Source organism: Limulus polyphemus, unplaced genomic scaffold (genome assembly GCF_000517525.1).
Source record: "Limulus polyphemus unplaced genomic scaffold, Limulus_polyphemus-2.1.2 Scaffold1455, whole genome shotgun sequence".
In the NCBI taxonomy this organism is placed as follows: Eukaryota; Metazoa; Arthropoda; class Merostomata; order Xiphosura; family Limulidae; genus Limulus; species Limulus polyphemus.
Window position 1 is genome coordinate 33,833 of NW_013667065.1, and position 20,437 is coordinate 54,269.

Sequence of the window (20,437 nt, forward strand, 5' to 3'; positions counted from 1 at the left end):
TATAAAAGAAAATTTCACCAAAAAATTTTTTATAAAAATGTTCAGTTAGCCTAGGTGTACAATGAAATAGCTTCATAAGATAGTGAAGACAAAACGATCCTTACAATGTTTATCACTGTAGTTATTATTTAAAAAATACATTGTTATAAATATCATACTAAAAACAGTCACCACATTGTCACTTGACACTATTAAGGAGATAGAACAAAATACCAGTTAAATAGAATAACTACCACACTATAAAGCTATCATTTAAAACTTCTGGGTCTAGAGAAAATTTGGATAGCTCATATCAAGATTTAAACTATAAAATTTGTAAAAAGTTGTTAAATGTTATTTTTGCACATTATACAAATATTCCTGGTAAATTATCACTAGACATTCGTCTTACAATGGATTTATAAGATTCACCCCAATCTTTGAAGACATTCATTCACATTTGTAGTGATGTCAATGTTAATGTTTACTTCTTTGTTATCTACTACTGCAAACACAGATGTGTTAAAAACACGTGGATTTAAATATATACTCAAATTAAAATAATAATTAAAATCTGCAAAACAAAAATGTTTACATGTTAAAGTTATATAAAAATGCTTAGTTAACTTAGATCTACAATCAAATGGTTGAGGTACACTGAATTTGGTTCAGCTTGAAACATTTGTAAAGGTAGCTAGTAATTAAGATTTGTTAACATGTATATAATACTCCATACTTTAAAGAAGGATCTTGTAATTTACTCAATTTCCAAAAAATACATTTCACACCAAAGGTAAAGGATAAATTGGTATCATCTAGATTGATATATTGAGAATATGTCAACACTCTACCTTCACAGTGCTTTCCATCTCCTTGGTAGCCAGTTGTACAATGACAAATATAACGAGTGTAGAGGTTACTGCAATTGGCATTAATATGGCAATCATGACCTTTGGAACAATAGTCTATGCCTATAAGTAAATAAATAATGCAACAAAAATAATGTTAAACGTTTTTAACTGGAAAGGCCAGTATAAATAAACTTGAGGTTATAGTTTATTGCTGAATTCTTATGTTAATAAAGTCTGTGATAGGAAGATACATGTACCCTAAAATTCAAATACGTAACAAATCAAAGTTACTTCAACTATAGAGATGTTTTTATTTACTGGAGTTACTAACCTTTGCAAACTTTACAACACTCTCCTTCTACAATAAAGCTATCTTTTACAGGACAAGATAAAGGTGGACATTCCTGTTTCCTTTCACAGATCATGTTGCCATTCTGAAAAACAAAACAATATATACATTACTTGTTAACAAAACACAAAATAATATATCTGTTGCCATCATGTACCCTCTTTATACTGTTTAAACTATTAACAATTCAAGTCCTTCGGTTTCAAAGGCAAAGAAAATTTACAAAGACCTACATTCAGTAATAAGGATTTGCACACAATATGATGTCAACAAAAATACAGAAATTCAAAATTACTAGTTAGAAATAATATGCATCTAAATATTAGTGTATTACACTTTCTTATGACTGTGTTTTTCACAACACAAGTTAGTTATGTCATACTTAAAACAGAATCCTTAGTTAGAAAGTGTTGAAATTATTATAACATGATAGTGTTGGAACAACAAGAAAGCATATATTTTATATATTTAACAAATGTAATTCTGCTTACATCACAATAGCATTTTTGACAATTTCCAAATTTCTTTCCTTCACCGTGGTCATATATTTCTCCATTCATTAAGCACTTTTCTGTAAAAGATAAAATTATTAATTTTTTGTACAATGCTTATTTGAGAGTTTTTCACCAGAATATAACAAATTGCATTAAGTTTTGTATAATTACATAATAAATATACAATAATTCAAAATTTCAGTTCTATTAATAATTCAGTATGAATCGGTGCTTTGCTTACAAAAGGATTCTACATTCAGATCTTACACTAATTTGCAAAAGCGGAAGTCCAGAACTTCCACCCATCAATTTTGGAAGTCTCACCTCGGAGATTTCAGAAATCTGAAATGTATGCTAAATGTCATTGTAACCATGCAGCTTTGTCACACCGCATGTTTCAGATTAGGTCATTTGGACTGAACACCTATTTACTATTAGTCTTATTTATCTGTGTGTGTGTGTGTGTGTGTGTGTGTGTGTACATGTAATGTTGTTCAAGATGTGTCTCAGAAGCATTATGAATAGTATCAATGCATTCTGAATATTTCATAAGGAGTTAGGACCAGAGCTGAACAAACATCTAATGTTTCAATATGCTAATGGTAAAGATTTATTAGTGTGAACAAACACGTAATGTTTCGATAAACTAATGGTAAAGATTGGTTAGTGTGAACAAACATGTAACGTTTCGAAATGCTGATGGTAAAGATTGATTAGTGTGAACAAACACGTAATGTTTCGAAATGCTGATGGTAAAGATTGATTAGTGTGAACAAACACGTAATGTTTCGATATGCTAATGGTAAAGATTGATTAGTGTGAACAAACACGTAATGTTTCGATATGCTAATGGTAAAGATTGATTAGTGTGAACAAACATGTAATGTTTCGATATACTAATGGTGAGGATTGATTAATGTGGGTTGTGATTTATTCTTTCAATCATTAAAAAATGAGCTACAAGGATGTAAAATCTACTTTGAAATTAAGCTCATGTCAAAATTTGATTAAAAAAAAATAATAACAAAATTTATGGTTGAAGCAATAAAATAAGAAATAGGAGTGGTTAGAAAGTGGAAATAAAGAAAGGCTTTTCTTTTTAGGCCTATAGGCATATAGGATCAAAGCATGGATATCTTGGGGACTTCCACATATTCAGTTTCAAGTATCCAAAGAAACATTCTGGCCATATATGCCAGGACACCCACTAACAGAAGTGTTGTGTATTGACAATATACATCAAATATGAAGCTTATCACAGACGAAATTAAATTTAAAATCTATATATATAGAGAGCACAAAAATCTGTGTGTCTGTTTGTCCCTTATGTAACTACTAGATCACTGGGCCAATCTCAACCAAACTTCGTGGGATGATAGTTTAGAAAAAGGGGCATGTTAATGGGAATTCACAACCCCTCTACCCCATTATTGATGTTATTGACCACTTATTACCTTTGACGCAAGTTCACATTAACTACATTCATATATAGCACCATGTTCTTACACTAAACAAAACAAACTTTATTAAATTTTCTGTCACCTGGTGGGACAGTGGTAAGTCTTCAGGTTTACAATGCTAAAATTAGGGATTAGATTTCCCTTGTTGGACACAGCAAATAGCTCAATGTGGCTTTGCTATAAGAAGACACACATACATTAAATTTTCTGACATAACATAAACACACAACTGTCTTATATATCTCAGAGAGTGCATTAGCATTCTCAATGGAGAAATGTAATGCAAAAACTGGTCAATACTATTGCAATAATACAAAAAAACTCAGATGAAGATGATACAACAACAGCCACCACAACGCTGATATGAATAGCCATTTCTTACTCACTTCCTACTTAGACCTGTCACCTTACAACTTCATCCAATAAGACACTTCTTCAGCCAATGACATCAATTAATTAAGAAAGTGAAACAGTGTGGAAGGAGGGTGTTGAAAGCAGGTAATAGAAAGCTCCCCTACTGCCACTGCCTCTTCATACAAAATCACCCTGAATATCACACTGTGTGTACCAAGATTTAAGTATATACTTAGTGAGTTCTTAAAGCTTATACAAAACTTTTGGTGAGGTAATAATAAGTTATGCTATAAATAAATTGTGTGAAAGTTAGGATTTTTACATTATTTATCATAGCATCCACCCCCACATTTTTTTAGTTCATAACCTAGACAAAGATGGGTACTTTAGCTTGTCTTAAACATTCAGTGAAATGTTACAATGAAATTTCTTTCTATGTACCACCTCAAAAACAAAATAACAAAACTATGATTTCAGTTTGCTATAAAAACACTTAATAAGGTATTTCCTCTTGTAAATATCTCTCTGAAGAACTAATTCTATAACACTTTTAATAGTATAAATCTGGAAGAAAAACAAGTATATGAATACCTACTCAGACATATTGGGCAACATTCTCCTGGAAGCTGAACAGGATTTTTACATTGTGTTGTAATGCATGGTTTATGATGACATGTAGTTGTTCCTTTCTATAAATGTCAAAAAGAATAGAATTTTATTGAAATATACTCTAAAAACTGACAATACAGACATATCTAATAATATCAAGTATAAATAGAATGTACTATTTAATTCTTGGAAATCTTACAATATGTAACATGCAATGTAATAGCTTTTATTCACTTGGCATAAAATAGAATAATTAATGAGAAATTAAAATAATTTCTCGTTTTATTTTACTTTAACCCAATATTCTATGTCTAAATTAAGAGCTTGACTTTGAAAGTTATCTGCACAAATCATTTTGTTTAATGTTACCTTGCATATCAGCTTGTAATGCTTTAAGCATATTTTATACCTTGTTTAATTACTCATTATTACATAGGCACAAAAATAACTTGATAATATCAAGAAATTAAGAGAATTGTCAAGTCTTATAAAATGTAAAAGAAAAAAACACACAATAAAAGGTGAATTTGGCAAAAAAACTTACCACACATGAGCAAATTTCACAACCAACTTCCCAGGATGAGCCATCCATATGAACTGTTTCATTTATATGGCAATTCTTATGGCATTCACATTCTTCTACCAAAGCCAATCTCTCTTCTGCTTGAACTATCTAAATGACAATACACAAATAGTTCACAATTACAGCTAAATGAGAGAGAATACACAGTATAATCCATCTTCCAAACAACAGAACCCAAAATATATGCAGAGAATGTATGCTATAGAGTAGTAATTTGTAATAGAATTACTAATAACAAGTTCCAGCTGTTTTCAACAAAGTTCAGTCAATGTTAAACAATTGTGATGGGGGGAAGGGAAAAGGCTTTTGAACAGACACTTATTCATGAACCTAGCCCCAAAGTGAAATAAATTTGGCACTCCTGAGTTAGCTGATTTGGTTAACATTTCAAGTTTACAATCACAAGGTTAGTAAATGTACTTATTACACAAGCATAAAGGCATCTGAAGCTCGATTGAAGGATATAGACTAAATAAAATAAATCTGATTAGTTCAAGTATAAAAATGATCACAATTTCAATCTACATCCTAAATGAATAAATATGATTAGTGTCAAGGTAACAATAGTAACACTACTTGAATATACATCCTAAATGAATAGATCTGATTAGTGTCAAGTTAACAATACTGACACTACTTGAATATACATCCTAAATGAATAAATCTGATTAGTGTCAAGTTAACAATACTAACACTACTTGAATATACATCCTAAATGAATAGATCTGATTAGTGTCAAGGTAACAATACTGACACTACTTGAATCTACATCCTAAATGAATAGATTGATTAGTGTCAAGGTAACAATACTAACACTACTTGAATATACATCCTAAATGAATAGATTGATTAGTGTCAAGGTAACAATACTAACGCTACTTGAATATACATCCTAAATGAATAAATCTGATTAGTGTCAAGGTAACAATACTAACGCTACTTGAACCAATCTATTCATTTAGGATGTATATTTGTGTCAAGGTAACAATACTAACACTACTTGAATATACATCCTAAATGAATAGATTGATTTGTGTCAAGGTAACAATACTAACACTACTTGAATCTGCAGTTTCTAGTAGGTATTAGTACAAGTTCGCTTACCTTAAAAAAAGAAAGATATTTAATTTAGCAAGAATAAAAATGTTTATAAAGATCAGTAATAACATACTTACTCTTTGTGTTAAAGTTTTCATATAATTTTCCAAATGTACCACAGACATCTGCAACTGTTTAAATTGACCACAAGTTGGACAATCTGTTAAGAAAAGTATATACATCTATATTCAAGACATTCCGTACTTATTAAACTAACTACATATAATGCCTTCAAAATGGCTGATATACACTATAATGAATTTTCTGTATTCCTATAAAGGTCAGCATAATATATAACTTGGAAATAATATATACAAATATGCAATGCATAAATTTTATGCCATATTTTTAGGTACTTAGTGGAACTGATAATGGTACTTTTTGATTTATCTAAGTGATGTACAAGTTAGAATTATTTTTACATTCTCTCACAGAATTTTCAATATCAACTTATTATGTTTGTTGTGGTGCTTACATGTATGTGTTAAATTTTCTTCTTTTATATTTGTTTTCATCTTTTACTAGCAATAAAAAGTAATTAAATAAATTTACTTATATTAGCTTTAAATTAGGTTTAGGTACATTGTTTGAAATATATGGTTAACAAGTTATATACATGGGAAAATTCAGTAATGAAATGGACAACTAAAGTGATGAATTAGTGATTACACAAAATTTCAATCCCCTGATGAACTGAAATGCTGTTTAATGACAAGTAAAACAGGCAGGTTGTCCATTTCAACAAAAGTACATTTTTAAGATACAAAAAAGCATATTTCAATTCTTTGATACAACTCAATGCTGGCTTCAACCAGTGCTATTTCAAAGAAATCATTAGATTTGTTTGTAGAGATTTAAAATTAGAAGAAAACAACATACAACACACCTGTATCAAGATATGGACATTGAATGATATATCCATGTGGCCTTCCAATTATTTTCACATCTTGCAGAATTCCCTAGAAGTTATTGATTTTATTAGAGTGATCATTCTTAAGATATAAATGGAATAAGTTTTAGAATATCTAGCAGAGACAATTTGAAAAATCTGCATTTTAAAACCTGTTTTCTTAAAACAGTCTTAGTTGAATCAATTCAAAAAATACTCACAAGGTTGTATATAATATCCAATCAAAAACATCTTAGGTGTGAAACAGGGTGTGGCCAAAAAAGGACTGAGCATGTGAATTAAAAAAATGAAGTCAAAATTGGTAGCTACATGATAAGAATTTTACAGCAAATATTCATTCATTAGTTATCCAGACCACATTTTTTTACAATGAAGGGGAATGATGGTGGATAAAACAAAATACACAGCCTAGCTAACTAACGACTGGATGTTTGAGGTAAAATTCTTATCAATGCTATAATTGCAGTTACCAGTTCGGCTGCCAATTTTGATTTCATTCCTTCAAGTTGCATGCTCAATCCTTTTATGGCCACACCTTTTTTTTTTCACACACCTAAGGTGTTTTTGATCAGATATCATGACTTTTTATCAATACACATGAACAAGCCACAGCAAGTAAGAAAGTGACACTCAATAGTAACCAACATTAGCTTTAGGATTGCAATCCTATTATTTGGAACAGACCTATACTTTACAGAACCAACCAGATTCTTTAAAATATATGGTGGTAGTTTTTCTTCTTTAAAACACTGTTAATAACTTCCTTTATAGTAATGCCATGGAATCTAGAATAACAGTTTCTTGTCATCACCCACATGCACTCGGTACAGCTGCATCAGACATCATTATTTAAGCTAATATCATGTGACACTAAATGCTCTTTAATTAGGAGAATTTCATAAAATTTAGCATATTTGTGCTTAAAAGTTGGCAATAAATAATAACCATCCACCTCTATGATTAGTTTGAAAATTTTAGCTAAAAACTGCTAATCTAGTTTGCTTGGCCTAATTAATACTTATTTATCTGCATGTGCTTTCACCCTATAGTTCTACTGCTCTAAGTCAGCCGTCTATAATCCAAATGACAAAAAAACTACAAATAGTCCACTTTTACTTTTAGGTGAAGCTGTTGTAAAAATTTTATATTGATAGCTCACATGACTTTTTCCATACTACTTTATACTACTTCTGCTTTGTTCTGATGTTAATGTAGTTTTGTTTCTAAAAAAATTTTTGCTGTACTTACTTAAATTTCCAAATAAACATTACTACTATATCTTCAAGTCAAGTTATCTTGCAATAACCAGCCTATTTTTACAAATGTAGCATTTGGCAGTATCAGTAGATCAACTTCAATTTTATACACATACTTATCTTACCAAATAAAATATTTAAATACTTAATATTTTTTTCTTCATTAACTTAATAAAGAAAGCTGCAATACTGAAATGTTTTAATTTATGATTAAGCTCAGTATATTAAACACCTTTGACAATGATGAAGTATGGTATTGATTTTTTTTAACCTGTCTTTTTTTTTCTTAACACAATGGTCGTATAGTATTAGTTAGCTAGAAGAATGCATACAAACCTGAAATAAAAAGTGATGCAAATTCCTCTGACCCAGCCAGAGTGAAGTGTTTCTTACAGTTGCATTTCGGTCAACATCAAAAATTACCCGTCTATAAATACGGTTGCAGTCTACAAATAAATCAACAGCATTGCCACTGACAGATAGAGCAACCTGGTGCCAGTTATCATCAGCTAAATGATAAGGAAATGTTTCTACATAAACCATGCTACTGTGAGTATAGTGCAAACGTATCTCATTCTTCCTGCCACTACTCTGAATTTCCAGAAACCTGAAGTGAAATAAATGAAATATCATAAAATAATAGCAGTTGTATTCTACACTGTATTAAAAATAAATGACTAAACTAAAACACCAAAAAATTATTATACCCAATATAATTGGAACATAAGCTTTCTAAACTATAATCTGTATTTTGTGGGAAGAGCAAAATAAATTGATAAAATGAAAATAAAATTGTTCCTTACATTTTTATCAATTATATAACCTAGAAATTAATGGATTTATTGATTATATGTTAATAATACCCTGGCAACAATTTTATAATGAAACTTTAATGAGGTGTGGTTTATAAACTACTCTTTTTTTTTTTTCAACACAACTATTAGTTTCAAATGTATGACTTCTAGAAAACACAACCTTGTTCATTCTTTCTATACCCTATATGACAGTAGCTCAATTTCAGATGTTGGATCTATATTTTATAAACTTTTGAACTTTTCAATAAAGTAAATGATATAAGTTTATAACTATAGACCTAAGGCCCAAATTCTGAGCTACTACTAAGATGTAATAAGCTATTTTTTACAGCATCAGCTTGTATCCAAGACTCAATACATCAAATTATTTAATAGATTTTCCATAACACACACACACACATTACATTAGTTGTTATTGTTTCAAATTCTAATCACAATTTTATTACCTTTTAGTTTTAGCAACACACAGATATAATGAAATATATGAACTCTGCACTCTATAAAGAACTAATAATAGATACAGAGAAGAAATTAACCAAAGAATATGACTTATGATGCCACTCAGAAATTACGTCCAATAGCAACAGTTCAAATATGTTAAAAAGGGAATATAAATAGATGTGATTCAAGTTTACCTGGTGTTCCCCTCTGAAAACCCCAAAACTGTCCCAGTATTTCTTTGTTTCTGTTTGAGTGTCACCAGGAATGTAAATTCGTTATTTAGTGAAAGTATTTTAGCTGCTCTATCATAACTTTCTGGTGGAAGAAGAAGCTGCCTGCTGTCCCCTATACAGTAAAAATGGAAACAGTAAGCTTACTTTCATGATCATAAACTGCCAAAAATAATGGTTACCGATCACTCATGATAACAAAAAATATAACATTTACCAATTTAATTGTTCATGACTACACATCATCGAAAAAGTACTAGACAAAATTTAAACCGAAATATTATATAATTACTGTTCAAATGTATGACTGACGATCACGGATCAGCCAACACATGAAATGATAAAAATATAGATAGAGAAACCAATTCAATCGCAATACAAAACAGTCTCCAAAACAATAAAGATCTACTGAGTACTAGTACTAATTTATTAAACAGCCTACCACAAAATATAGTTACAACTTCCATTAGAAACATAATCCTTTAAAATTTAGTTCAAAGAACATTATTAAATATGTTCAAATAGGCTTTGCTTAAAATTTACATACCTAAAATCAAGATACGATTAAAATCATTAATTAATCTAATGAGTGGCATATTTCATTAGTTGCTAAGTTCTTCCGAGTCTGACTAACGGAAAAGTTATAAGTACCTTATAATATTCATTGATCGACTTTTTTTTTTTAGAGTTGCAAAAAAATTAACAAATGGGAAAAAAATACAAATACTGTTAACCTTTTACTGATCCACGAACATAATAACAACTAATAGTAATAGAGTAATACTATACCTGTCAGTTTGACAGCTGGGGCTAGTTTATGAAATCCTTCTACTACGGTTAAGCCTCGATAGGTGGAGTTTAAAACATCAAGTCCATCAATGAGATCTACTTGATAATATGGTTCAATCTGCAGACCTGCTGCTAAATAAAACAACAGGCAAGGCAAATATTCAGTTAACGAAATGTAATCCAATACAAAAATTTAAATTTCCAAAAACACATATAAATATTTCTATGTTATTGGAAAAGAAACAAAAGAAATATAATTTTAATTCGATGAGTCTTCGAGTCAGAAAACTAACCTTCATGAAACAGTTACCCACTCTTTTGTTTTTATGCTGTTATATTTGTTCATATTATCGAAATGTCTTTTTAAAACAAAAATAAAAAACTGAAACCAATAAATTAATCTAGAGTGTTTAAAATTTAAAAAAGTTAGCATATAATATCCATAACAAAACCTTTGCCATCGTAGGTATAAAAATAGAATTACCTTGAAATATATGAAGGAGTTTTCTTAGTAATATAATTGTTATAACTAATCGGTTGAGTGGCATAATTAAGTAAAGTTTATAAAGGTATATACGTGCTTCGTGGTTGTTGTTAGAAAAATCAATAATCTAACTGGAGCCAGGCATGACCTAATTGGCTAGCACAGCGCGTTACGGATCGAAAGGTTCGAGATTCGAGCCGCTATATATGCTACTTTATAACTGTGACAGTCAATCTTATTCTTCATTTCAGAGTAGCCACGTAGGTGTTGGACACTTTTGATTGGTTGCCCTCCCTCTGATCAGCAGTTCTAAATTAGGGATGGCTATACCTGAACATTTTTTTATATCTTGGTAGTTTAATTAGTTAGTATTGATGGAGATACACGCAAGGTAGTAAGAACAGTATTGGGAAACGCAGCTGCTTTTATAAAATTGAATGGAATATGGAATAATGCAGGTTTATCTGTTAAGATGAAGCTTAAGTCGTTCAATAGTTTTGTTATTGGCATAGAAAGGATTATACGAAACTAAGTCTAGATTGAGAAGTTTTTAAAGTAATTGTTAAAAAATGTAATGAAGATCAGACGATTTGATCATATAAGTGTAGAGACATTAAGAGAGAGAAGTGGACAATAATTAATCATAGAAAAGCTCAAATTATGTAGATTGAGATATTATGGATATGTTTTAAGAATGAAGAAAGATAGATTCACAAGACAAGCAATGCTGAAGGCCAGTTGAAGACGCAGAGGAAGACCTAAATATACTTGCCGTACAACGATAGTGAGAAGTACAAGAAATAAAAACCTGGACAGAATAGAATTCAAGGAATGGACATAACACCAAACGCAATGGAGAGTTTTCATATCTTCCCTCTAGATCACTTGAGGTCTGTAAAGAACATGATGATGATATCTGAAACATAAGAACATTTGACGGTCTGACCTGAATGTTCAGCTCAAGTACTGCATAAGGTGCATGTTTAAGTCGAAAATACCACTACTAGTTGTTAACTCCTAACAAAGATACACTTATCACAACGATATTTTTAGAATAAACACGCTATGTTCAATCGTTACAATCATAGGACATTTGCCAGTCTCGTCGAAAAACCAAATGTTAGAGTTTTTAAGATATCTTAATGTGTTTCTGTCCCATCGAACATATAAACATCCCTGTGTCGATTTTTTTTTTTAGATTCACAATAAATACGGTAAGCTTACTCAAATTTAAACTAACTATAAGTTCATGTAAAACGAGTTTAGGTGCTACTGCAGTTGACGTGCAAGTATACAGGATTGAATTGTTTATATTAAAACAATTTTATATACGAAGATCAGCAAGCTACATGACAACTACAACGGATATAAAGTCGCGTTAGAATGGAATGGTTCAGAAGTTAATTTTTAATTTGTTTGGTGTTACGTGGATAAACTTTAGCACTACCGAAAATCGATCGCCCTTTCTGATGCAATATATATATATATACTCATGTCATAAGGATATGTTCAGATGTGAATTTAGAATTTCTAAAATGGAGATAACCCTTGTACTTAAAGATATTGAAAAATAAAGGAATATAGATCAACTTGGGACATCAGAACTATCGAAAAAGAGACCTGCAACAAGTCGTACAGCGGCCGTGATAAGTAAAATGCAGCAGTGGCAAAAGCTGTCCACTTACCCCAAGCAACAATATGCAACATAACCATGAAAGATCTCCGTCTGGAAATGAGGACAACATGACACAGGCTCATCAGCTGGAGAATGAAACAGGTATTCATGCTATTCCACGAAAACGTACTGGTCAAGTTGCCAGACGCAGGGCATATGTATTTCTCTGCGATAGGATTGTTTAATCATGTGCTGAGAAACCGTTGTTCTCGTACACTAGATGGATTATGAAAACAAAGCAGGGAGAAGTGGTGTGATTTAGACATGACAGCCTTAAAATGAAGCCTTCTGCAATGGAAACTATGCTACAGAGCTATTGTTAAGATCCAGGATCATCAGTTAAGCATTACAGGACGTGACGATATGTAATGTAATGACGTAGTTATCGAGGCTCAGAAATACTTTTTAATATAACGTTTGTTTGTTTTTCGTTGTTGTTTTTTGAATTTCGCGCAAAGCTACACGAGGGCTATCTGCGCTAGCCGTCCCTAATCTAGCAGTGTAAGACTAGAGGGAAGGCAACTAGTCAACACCACCCACCGCCAACTCTTGGGCTACTCTTTTACCAACGAATAGTGGGATTGACCGTAACATTATAACGCCCCCACGGCTGAAAGGGCGAGCATGTTTGGTGGGACTGGGACTCGAACCCGCGACCCTTAGATTGCGAGTCGAGCGCCCTAACCACCTGGCCATGCCGGGCCTTAATATAACGTACTCAATTTCTGTCATCATGATAAAACATAGGATTAAAAAGGCAAAATATATTTTACTCCGTGTGAAAAAGCCCAAAAATTAAAATGAAACTCCAATACAATCTAAATTTTCACAATATTAGTAATAAACATAAACTCAGATTAATAATTTTCCTATCAAAAGTAATGATTCTTGAAATTCATTCTGTGGTTTTTCTGAGTTTAGAAAGCTATAACTTTACCGTATATATTATTAGAATATTTTACAAAGTAAAAAATAACAGTTTAAACAGCTTCTAGTTTACAATTATTATTTTCTTCAATATTCATGAAGGAAATAATGACAGATAACATTGTCACATGCATGGTTAAAATTCATGAATAATTCTAGTTTCAGATAAATGCTAACATATTCAAACACAGCTGCATTATCCGTAGTTTTGTAAATAAACTAATGAGAAATTGTAATTTATTTAAATTGATATGTTTACTTACAACATCATTTATTCTGTTAGGACTAATCTTTATGAACTAAAAACCATCTGCGGTAAATAACTTTCACCACATTAGCAATTCTCTGTGAATGGATTAATATTCCATAGTAAGTTATCTTGATTACAAACTCTTGCACAACCAGACATAAACAGTCCGATTTAAGGCTTATTTTATTCAGATGCATAAGAAACAAAATTTTGTTTGTTTGTAATCAAGCACATAGCTATACAATGGGCTATCAGTGCTCTGGCTACCACGGGTATCGAAACCCGGATTCTAGCGTTGTAAGTCAACTGACATACCGCTGTGCTACTGGGGTGCAAGAAATAAAATGAATATATAACTAAAAACTCAATCGGTCTTGAGGAAAACCTGAGCTAGCAGAGAAATCTAAAATAAGTCGATAAAGTTCATTAACAACTTGAAGAAAATCCATACTAACAAGAGAAACCTAGGTCGTCCAACAGGTTAACAAGAGGAATTTCAATCCTACACTAAAACTTCATTTAGACATAATATATATAAGTAATTCGTTTTGATATGGATTTTTGACATCTGTTGATAGGCTTAAAAAAATACTTATTTTTCTACCTCAAAAAACGCAATATTTTGATCGTATATGTCCCCTTAGAAATTTTACTGATTTTGTGCAATAGGTCAAACTTTGAGAAATAAAATGTGTTGAATATAACGGACTGAAATGTATACATTCGAGATAAAAAAATATGAGCTACTGTCTCAAGCTGTTCATATATTTGAAGAGCATTTTTCACGAATAAAAGAAACTATATATAAAAATTAATCTCCTAATTAACATATGTCATTAATGGAAATAGAAACAACATGTACAATTAAAAATAAGTAGCTTTCTTGTAATCAGTATTTATGAATATGAAAAAAAATGTAATTCACGCTTTAATATCTTATAATTATAACATACCAACATTATTATTATTACATATATATATGCCCCCCAGTAGCACAGCGGTATGTCTGCGGACTTACAACGATAGAATCCGGGTTTCGATACCCGTGGTGGGCAGAGCACTGATAGCCCATTGTGTAGCTTTGTGCTTAATTACAAACAAACATATATATATTGATCAAAACCTTCAACAATCTCCGATTAAGACTTTAGACAAAATAAACAAAAAATACAATTCTACAATCACCGACTGTATTCTAATAAAAATATCCAAAGTAAACAAAACATGCAATTAAGAATGATCTATCACTTTTTAAACAAAAAATTACAAATCAAAATTCACGACTGTTTTCGTCGATTAAACTGTACTTCTCTACTTGATTCACTAAACCGGTATATTTTCCGTAATATAGTTTTTATTTATTTACTAATTTTATTTGAATAACCTTCATCTTAATGCGACAGTTTTAAAAATGCAACTTTCGAAATTCCTAAGTTCCACATAAATATGTAATAACATATACCTACTTTATTTGATGTCACATATGTATTTTTTCTTACCCATGACAGGAACCATGAAATGCAGGATAAGCCATTTGGTCCTTTGTATAATTAACATCCTGGTGGTCACAGGAAGATTTCATCAATAAAACATACAGCCTTATTCCAACGCTTTATCGTGTTCTCATAAAAAAATTGGAAATAACATTCACACAGTAAAACGTCCATTAGTCAAAACATTACTTTCGTGGAAATGGTTACAGCATGAATTTGTAACCCATCAACAACCAAACCGATACTGATAAACTTGGTTTCTAGCATTTGCGCACAAACGCAAAGTTTCCAGTTCGATGTGATATCAAACTCACCTCAGTACAGTTGTATTCAATCTATCGTGCTAATAAAACGCGTCTTATCTTTACAGGTTACTCAATAAACGCACGTTTACTTGTGGCTTGGTTGTTTATTATTTATTTCGATGATAATCCCTTTTGCACCTGCAGATATGCTGATGACGTTATAAACTTTACTGAAGAGGAGAGTTTACAAATTTCTCCGTTCTTGATGGGTAACTTTTAATATTCAGTAGATTTTCTGTATACAGCGTTCACCTAATATTTACTTGAGAAGACAAACACAGTTTGCTTTGCTTTGATTCTAAACTGTGTACAACTGTTAGTGTTATTACTTAGAACTAAAGTTGACCAAACGACCATACAGCCATGCGAAAGTGTCAGTTTGTTCGACTAACGCTCGTTAAGGTTTAGCACTGTTCTAAACAACCAGTTCACATCAGCGGATATTAATATTTTGTGTATTATTTTCATTGGTAGATCGGACTTCGCAACACAGGTGTGATAGTTGATATTCAGTTTATCTAACCTCCAAGCAAATGCCTTCGGCCAGTTTATATCGTCCTGTTTCTTTCTCAGTATTCGTGTGACAGCTGGTCCACAATTTCATCAGAGGTTCAGTGGGCATGGAGTAGATACGCAAAACAGTTGCGCGTACTTCAATGTGCTGAGAATAAGATCAAGAAATATTGCTCTTCTAAAATGGTCTTCCAGTTACTAATTATACCCTTAAGAGACTCTTCTCACCGCTTTTCTGAAGTAAAATAACAAACAAACAAATATTTAAGAAGGTCATTCTGTCGCTGTCTGTAGCCACTGACCGTTTCAGCTTGGTTTCACTCATCATAGGGTACTTTAAGTATTAGCGTCTGTTCTGCCCCTCTTCACATATACCAAAAAGTAAAAAAAGAGCAGAACTGTCCTCAATATCAGATGTCTAGAATGTGGTCTTTGTGAACGTAATAGGACTAAACCTCATTAATAGTTGTGCCGTTGCAAGTGATTAGCTAATGTAGAAGGTATCGTCTGGTCCCACCACCTGTAGAGGGCTAACGTCAGCTGCTTCCGCTAGAAAGCGAACAGATAGGTAGCAGTAGGACAAGAGATCCGAACAACGTGGGTCGTTATTCTACTGGCGCACTGCCACTGATTTTTATAACAAATAAGTGATAAAAATTGGCAGAAAAAAAAATATAATTTGTTCAAAAACTAATTCAGTGGGGAAAAATAAAATTAAGTTACGGTTTACAGTTAAAAGAAAGATAAAACCCACATGTACAGGGATTCTAATTTCGACACATTTGTACGTCTTCTTCAATTCGACGCTAAGTTTTGACAGAGTATAGTTTGTTACAAATATGTGATTTTTCTCCTGTCTTTCGCTTGATACATTAATCTGTTAAATCACTACCCAATGTTTGGTGTATTATTTATCAAAACAATAATCTTATAAGAAATCTAATATAATCATTCACGAAATATTACTACAGTTTTATTATTCTATAATTATGTTTTTTATATCTAGCTCGAACTTTGATATATCAGAGGCTTGCAACCGACTTGCAAGTTAATCTATGATGATAAACGGTACTGAATGCCGTTGTGCCTTCTATTTATAGAAATATGGGAGCAATGTAAATTTTTCGTTTACCGCTTATTTAAGTAATAAACATACGCATTCGAACATTTTTATGCATCCAGAAACACCCAATTTGAACCAAACATTTTACCTCGTAAATGTTAAGGGAAATTTATTTAAAATATTGAATGATAGAGTATACTTAATCTTGTATCATTATATATCTAAAGTTAAATTTGTAATGACCTAGTTGTCTCCCGATGGCACAGCGGTAAGTCTACGGATTTACAACTCTAAAACCCAGAGTTATTCCCCGCGGTGGACACAGTAGACAGCCTAATATGGCTTTGTTCTAAAACCAACTGATATGCTAATCGGTTTTAAAATTTGCTAACTTTAAAAAGATTACAAGTAAGTTTACTTAAATGGCTGAATTAATATTCCACTATTTTATAGCTAATATTGTAATACATCACTTGACCTATGTCAAGGCATAATGTTTGTAAAAAGAAACGATAATCGTCAACGTTATTATACAAAAAATACAGTATAGGATTGCAGAAGTAGAAATAATTATAGGAATACACCAACTATGTGCACACAGGAGTCACAAACAACGATTATTAACTATTATATGATGAGTTTGTTAATGGTACAATACATTATTACAGAAAATACAAACAAAAATCGAATAAGTTGTATAATGCACTAATATTTTGTACGAGTTCTTTGCCTTACATAGAATATTAAATCTTGTTTTCATACTACTGCAAAATTTATCAAGGTACAATTGTAGGATATTGTTTCAAATGTTCTGTATTATTTCATACAATTCAGCCAAGATGTTTGGTCGTCCTTTCACCATCAATTTTTACAAAACCCCATACAGCCTCAAGAATGTTTATATGGAGGTTTTTGTGCAGGCCAAGCCATAGTTGTAAATGTTTCAATTGCCTCGTTCACCCCATTTGCTGTATAATTGGGATCATTGTCTTGCTGGAAGCTGAATCTCCGCCAAATGAGTCGTGTTTCTGAGGGTATAACATGATGGATCAAAAGCTGCCAGTACTTGTCAGCAGTTAGAATGCCTTGAATTTCGCGCACCTTTAGCTGAGATGCAGAACTTGTACTGATCCCGCAATATGCTTCTCTGTAAATGTAGTGCATTGACTACGATACATTTTCCCCTCTTCGTTGTTTAACAAGCTGTTGTTGATTGTTAACAAACAACTCAAATAAACAGCACACGTCTCCAGTTTTGCTCATTCCACGCATTTGTGATATAATGTCCATAACAACCTTTTGGCTTGTTGGCTTCTTCTCAGCAGCAATTTTCGAGCTGCTACACGTGCATTAAGGCCACCTTGTGCCTCTATGTACCTTACTGTTCTCGAGGTGACATTCACACCTGTATTTACAAGAAATTCGTCGGTAAGATCTGTGCTAGATCTTCGTATATTTAAAAATATATATATCCTGAGATATTTAACATTACTGTTAGAGGGTATCAGTTTTTTACTTCGACTTCTTCCATTATTAACAATGCCAGTTTCACATACCCTCTTCAGTGTCTTGCATACAGCTCCTACTGAAATACAGAGATAGACCATTGCTACATTTTTCGCACACAGTACCCATTATCAACCAACACTTTGATTTCTACACGCTTGTCCTATGGTAATTCAACCATTGGCGCAATCACTAGATTCACACTACTATTACTGGGCAGAGTATAACTGTCTTTGATTTTATTGGCAATAGACTGGTGTGTCATTTTCTAACTGATTGGATGAAAACCAGTTAGAATGTAAACCATCAATACTTGATTTCATTCTGGTACAATATATTTTCAAGCAATTAAAAAAGTGACATTTCAGTTTTTTTACCATTGTTTCCATAATTATTTCTAATACCGTACATATCTGCGTTGGCCCGGCAAGGCCAGGTGGTTAAGACGCTCGACTCGCATCCCCATCCCACCAAACATGCTCGCCCTTTCAGCCGTGGGGGCGTTATAATGTGACGGTCAATCCCACTATTCGTTGGTAAAAGAGTAGCCCAAGAGTTGGCGGTGGGTGGTGATGACTAGCTGCCTTCCCTCTAGTCTTACACTGCTAAATTAGGGACGGCTAGCGCAGATAGCCATCATGTAGCTTTGCGCGAAATTCAAAACAAACAAACAAACATATCTGCGTGTTTGTTGCGGTACTTGCAGTCGTGACGTGAATATGAATACCAGTAAAAAAAAATATACAAGCGTTAGATTATTGGAAACTGAGTAGGCGATATTTTCTTCTGATTCATTATGTGGATTGTGTACTACATATCTAAAAGGTATGATAAAAATGTAAAGAGAGTATGACTTGGATGTTTCTGTCAGTTGGATGAAAACCTTCACCCCCTAAACGGTCATTTGTCTCATTAAATGTGTAATTACAAATTACACACAATTTACATACAACATTGTATATGTGCAGATAGCTCCAAACCGAATGATCTCACACCTGGTAAAATGAAGCCTTAACTGCTTTATTTCGTATATATATATGTATACACACACACATACTTTACCTCCTTTTTTGGGGGGAGGCAGCAGATTTAGAGCTTGTAGTTAAACTAATTTTGCATTCTAACACCAATCCACCTCTACACCAAACAAATTTCTTTTAACTATTTATATTGAAGGATTTATTATTATTATTATTATAACTCCTGAGGCAGAGGCGTTGTCAGAAATCTATAATTGGGTGCTACTTTTGGAGGAAAAAGAAAATAGGTTGCGAAGCCATACTAGGGGATGGGTGGGGGTCCGGGGTCACGTCCTCTCAGAAACATTTTCTAGTTTTCACTGAAAATGGTACATTTTAGTGATATTTGAGTTTGTTTTTACACTTTTAAACAAGAGGGCAAAGTCAGTTGTAATGACAAATTGTGCGGTTGTAAAAAGTCTTATCAATAATGAAACTTATGGGTAACATTAGGAAAGTTCTATATGACTTTGGTTGTAAGTAAAATCGAAGAAAAAATATATTATACTAAACTCTAAAGGTTTCGATGTTCTCCATAAGTCGTGAATGACAGTACTACCGAACTATGTAAAGCTTTAAGATATCAGCATTTTATCGCAGAGGGTTTATATGTGGTACGTCTAGTGTTACATAACAGAAATGTCCCACTTATCAACTAAGTGACTTAATTGAGAAAATTTATAAATATTTTATTCTAAAACAAAACTTTAGTCAAAGACAATTTTGACTCTTTTAATTACTTGAAGTGAATTGTGTACTTTTTTAATACGATTGTTTTATTTTCAGATTTTTCACCTCGTAGAATTATGAGCATTTTTGTTCTGCAAGCCATTGAATTATCATCCGCGGCATAGCGGCTCATAGAACGACTCTGAGTTTTTTCAAGTACAAACTTGACACAGTGATACAGGATGATATGAAGAAGGTCGTGAGGAGGGTTGGACCCCCATCTAATCTGTATAAATAAACGTCAATATGTGTGTG

General features: G+C 32.2%; 1 protein-coding gene across 1 annotated transcript in view; it reads right to left on the reverse strand.

Annotated features, from left to right (window-relative positions):
* Window positions 1-20,437, reverse strand: part of LOC106463659 (protein kinase C-binding protein NELL1-like) — a 123,728-nt gene that overhangs the window by 20,806 nt on the left and 82,485 nt on the right. The window contains exons 2-11 of the mRNA XM_022391220.1: window positions 10,219-10,350; window positions 9,394-9,544; window positions 8,280-8,550; window positions 6,664-6,736; window positions 5,855-5,937; window positions 4,641-4,769; window positions 4,083-4,176; window positions 1,671-1,750; window positions 1,162-1,264; window positions 831-950 (exon numbers count right to left, since the gene is read on the reverse strand). Of these exons, the coding sequence (XP_022246928.1) occupies window positions 831-950; window positions 1,162-1,264; window positions 1,671-1,750; window positions 4,083-4,176; window positions 4,641-4,769; window positions 5,855-5,937; window positions 6,664-6,736; window positions 8,280-8,550; window positions 9,394-9,544; window positions 10,219-10,350 (1,236 nt within the window). The remainder of the gene's footprint in view (window positions 1-830; window positions 951-1,161; window positions 1,265-1,670; window positions 1,751-4,082; window positions 4,177-4,640; window positions 4,770-5,854; window positions 5,938-6,663; window positions 6,737-8,279; window positions 8,551-9,393; window positions 9,545-10,218; window positions 10,351-20,437) is intronic.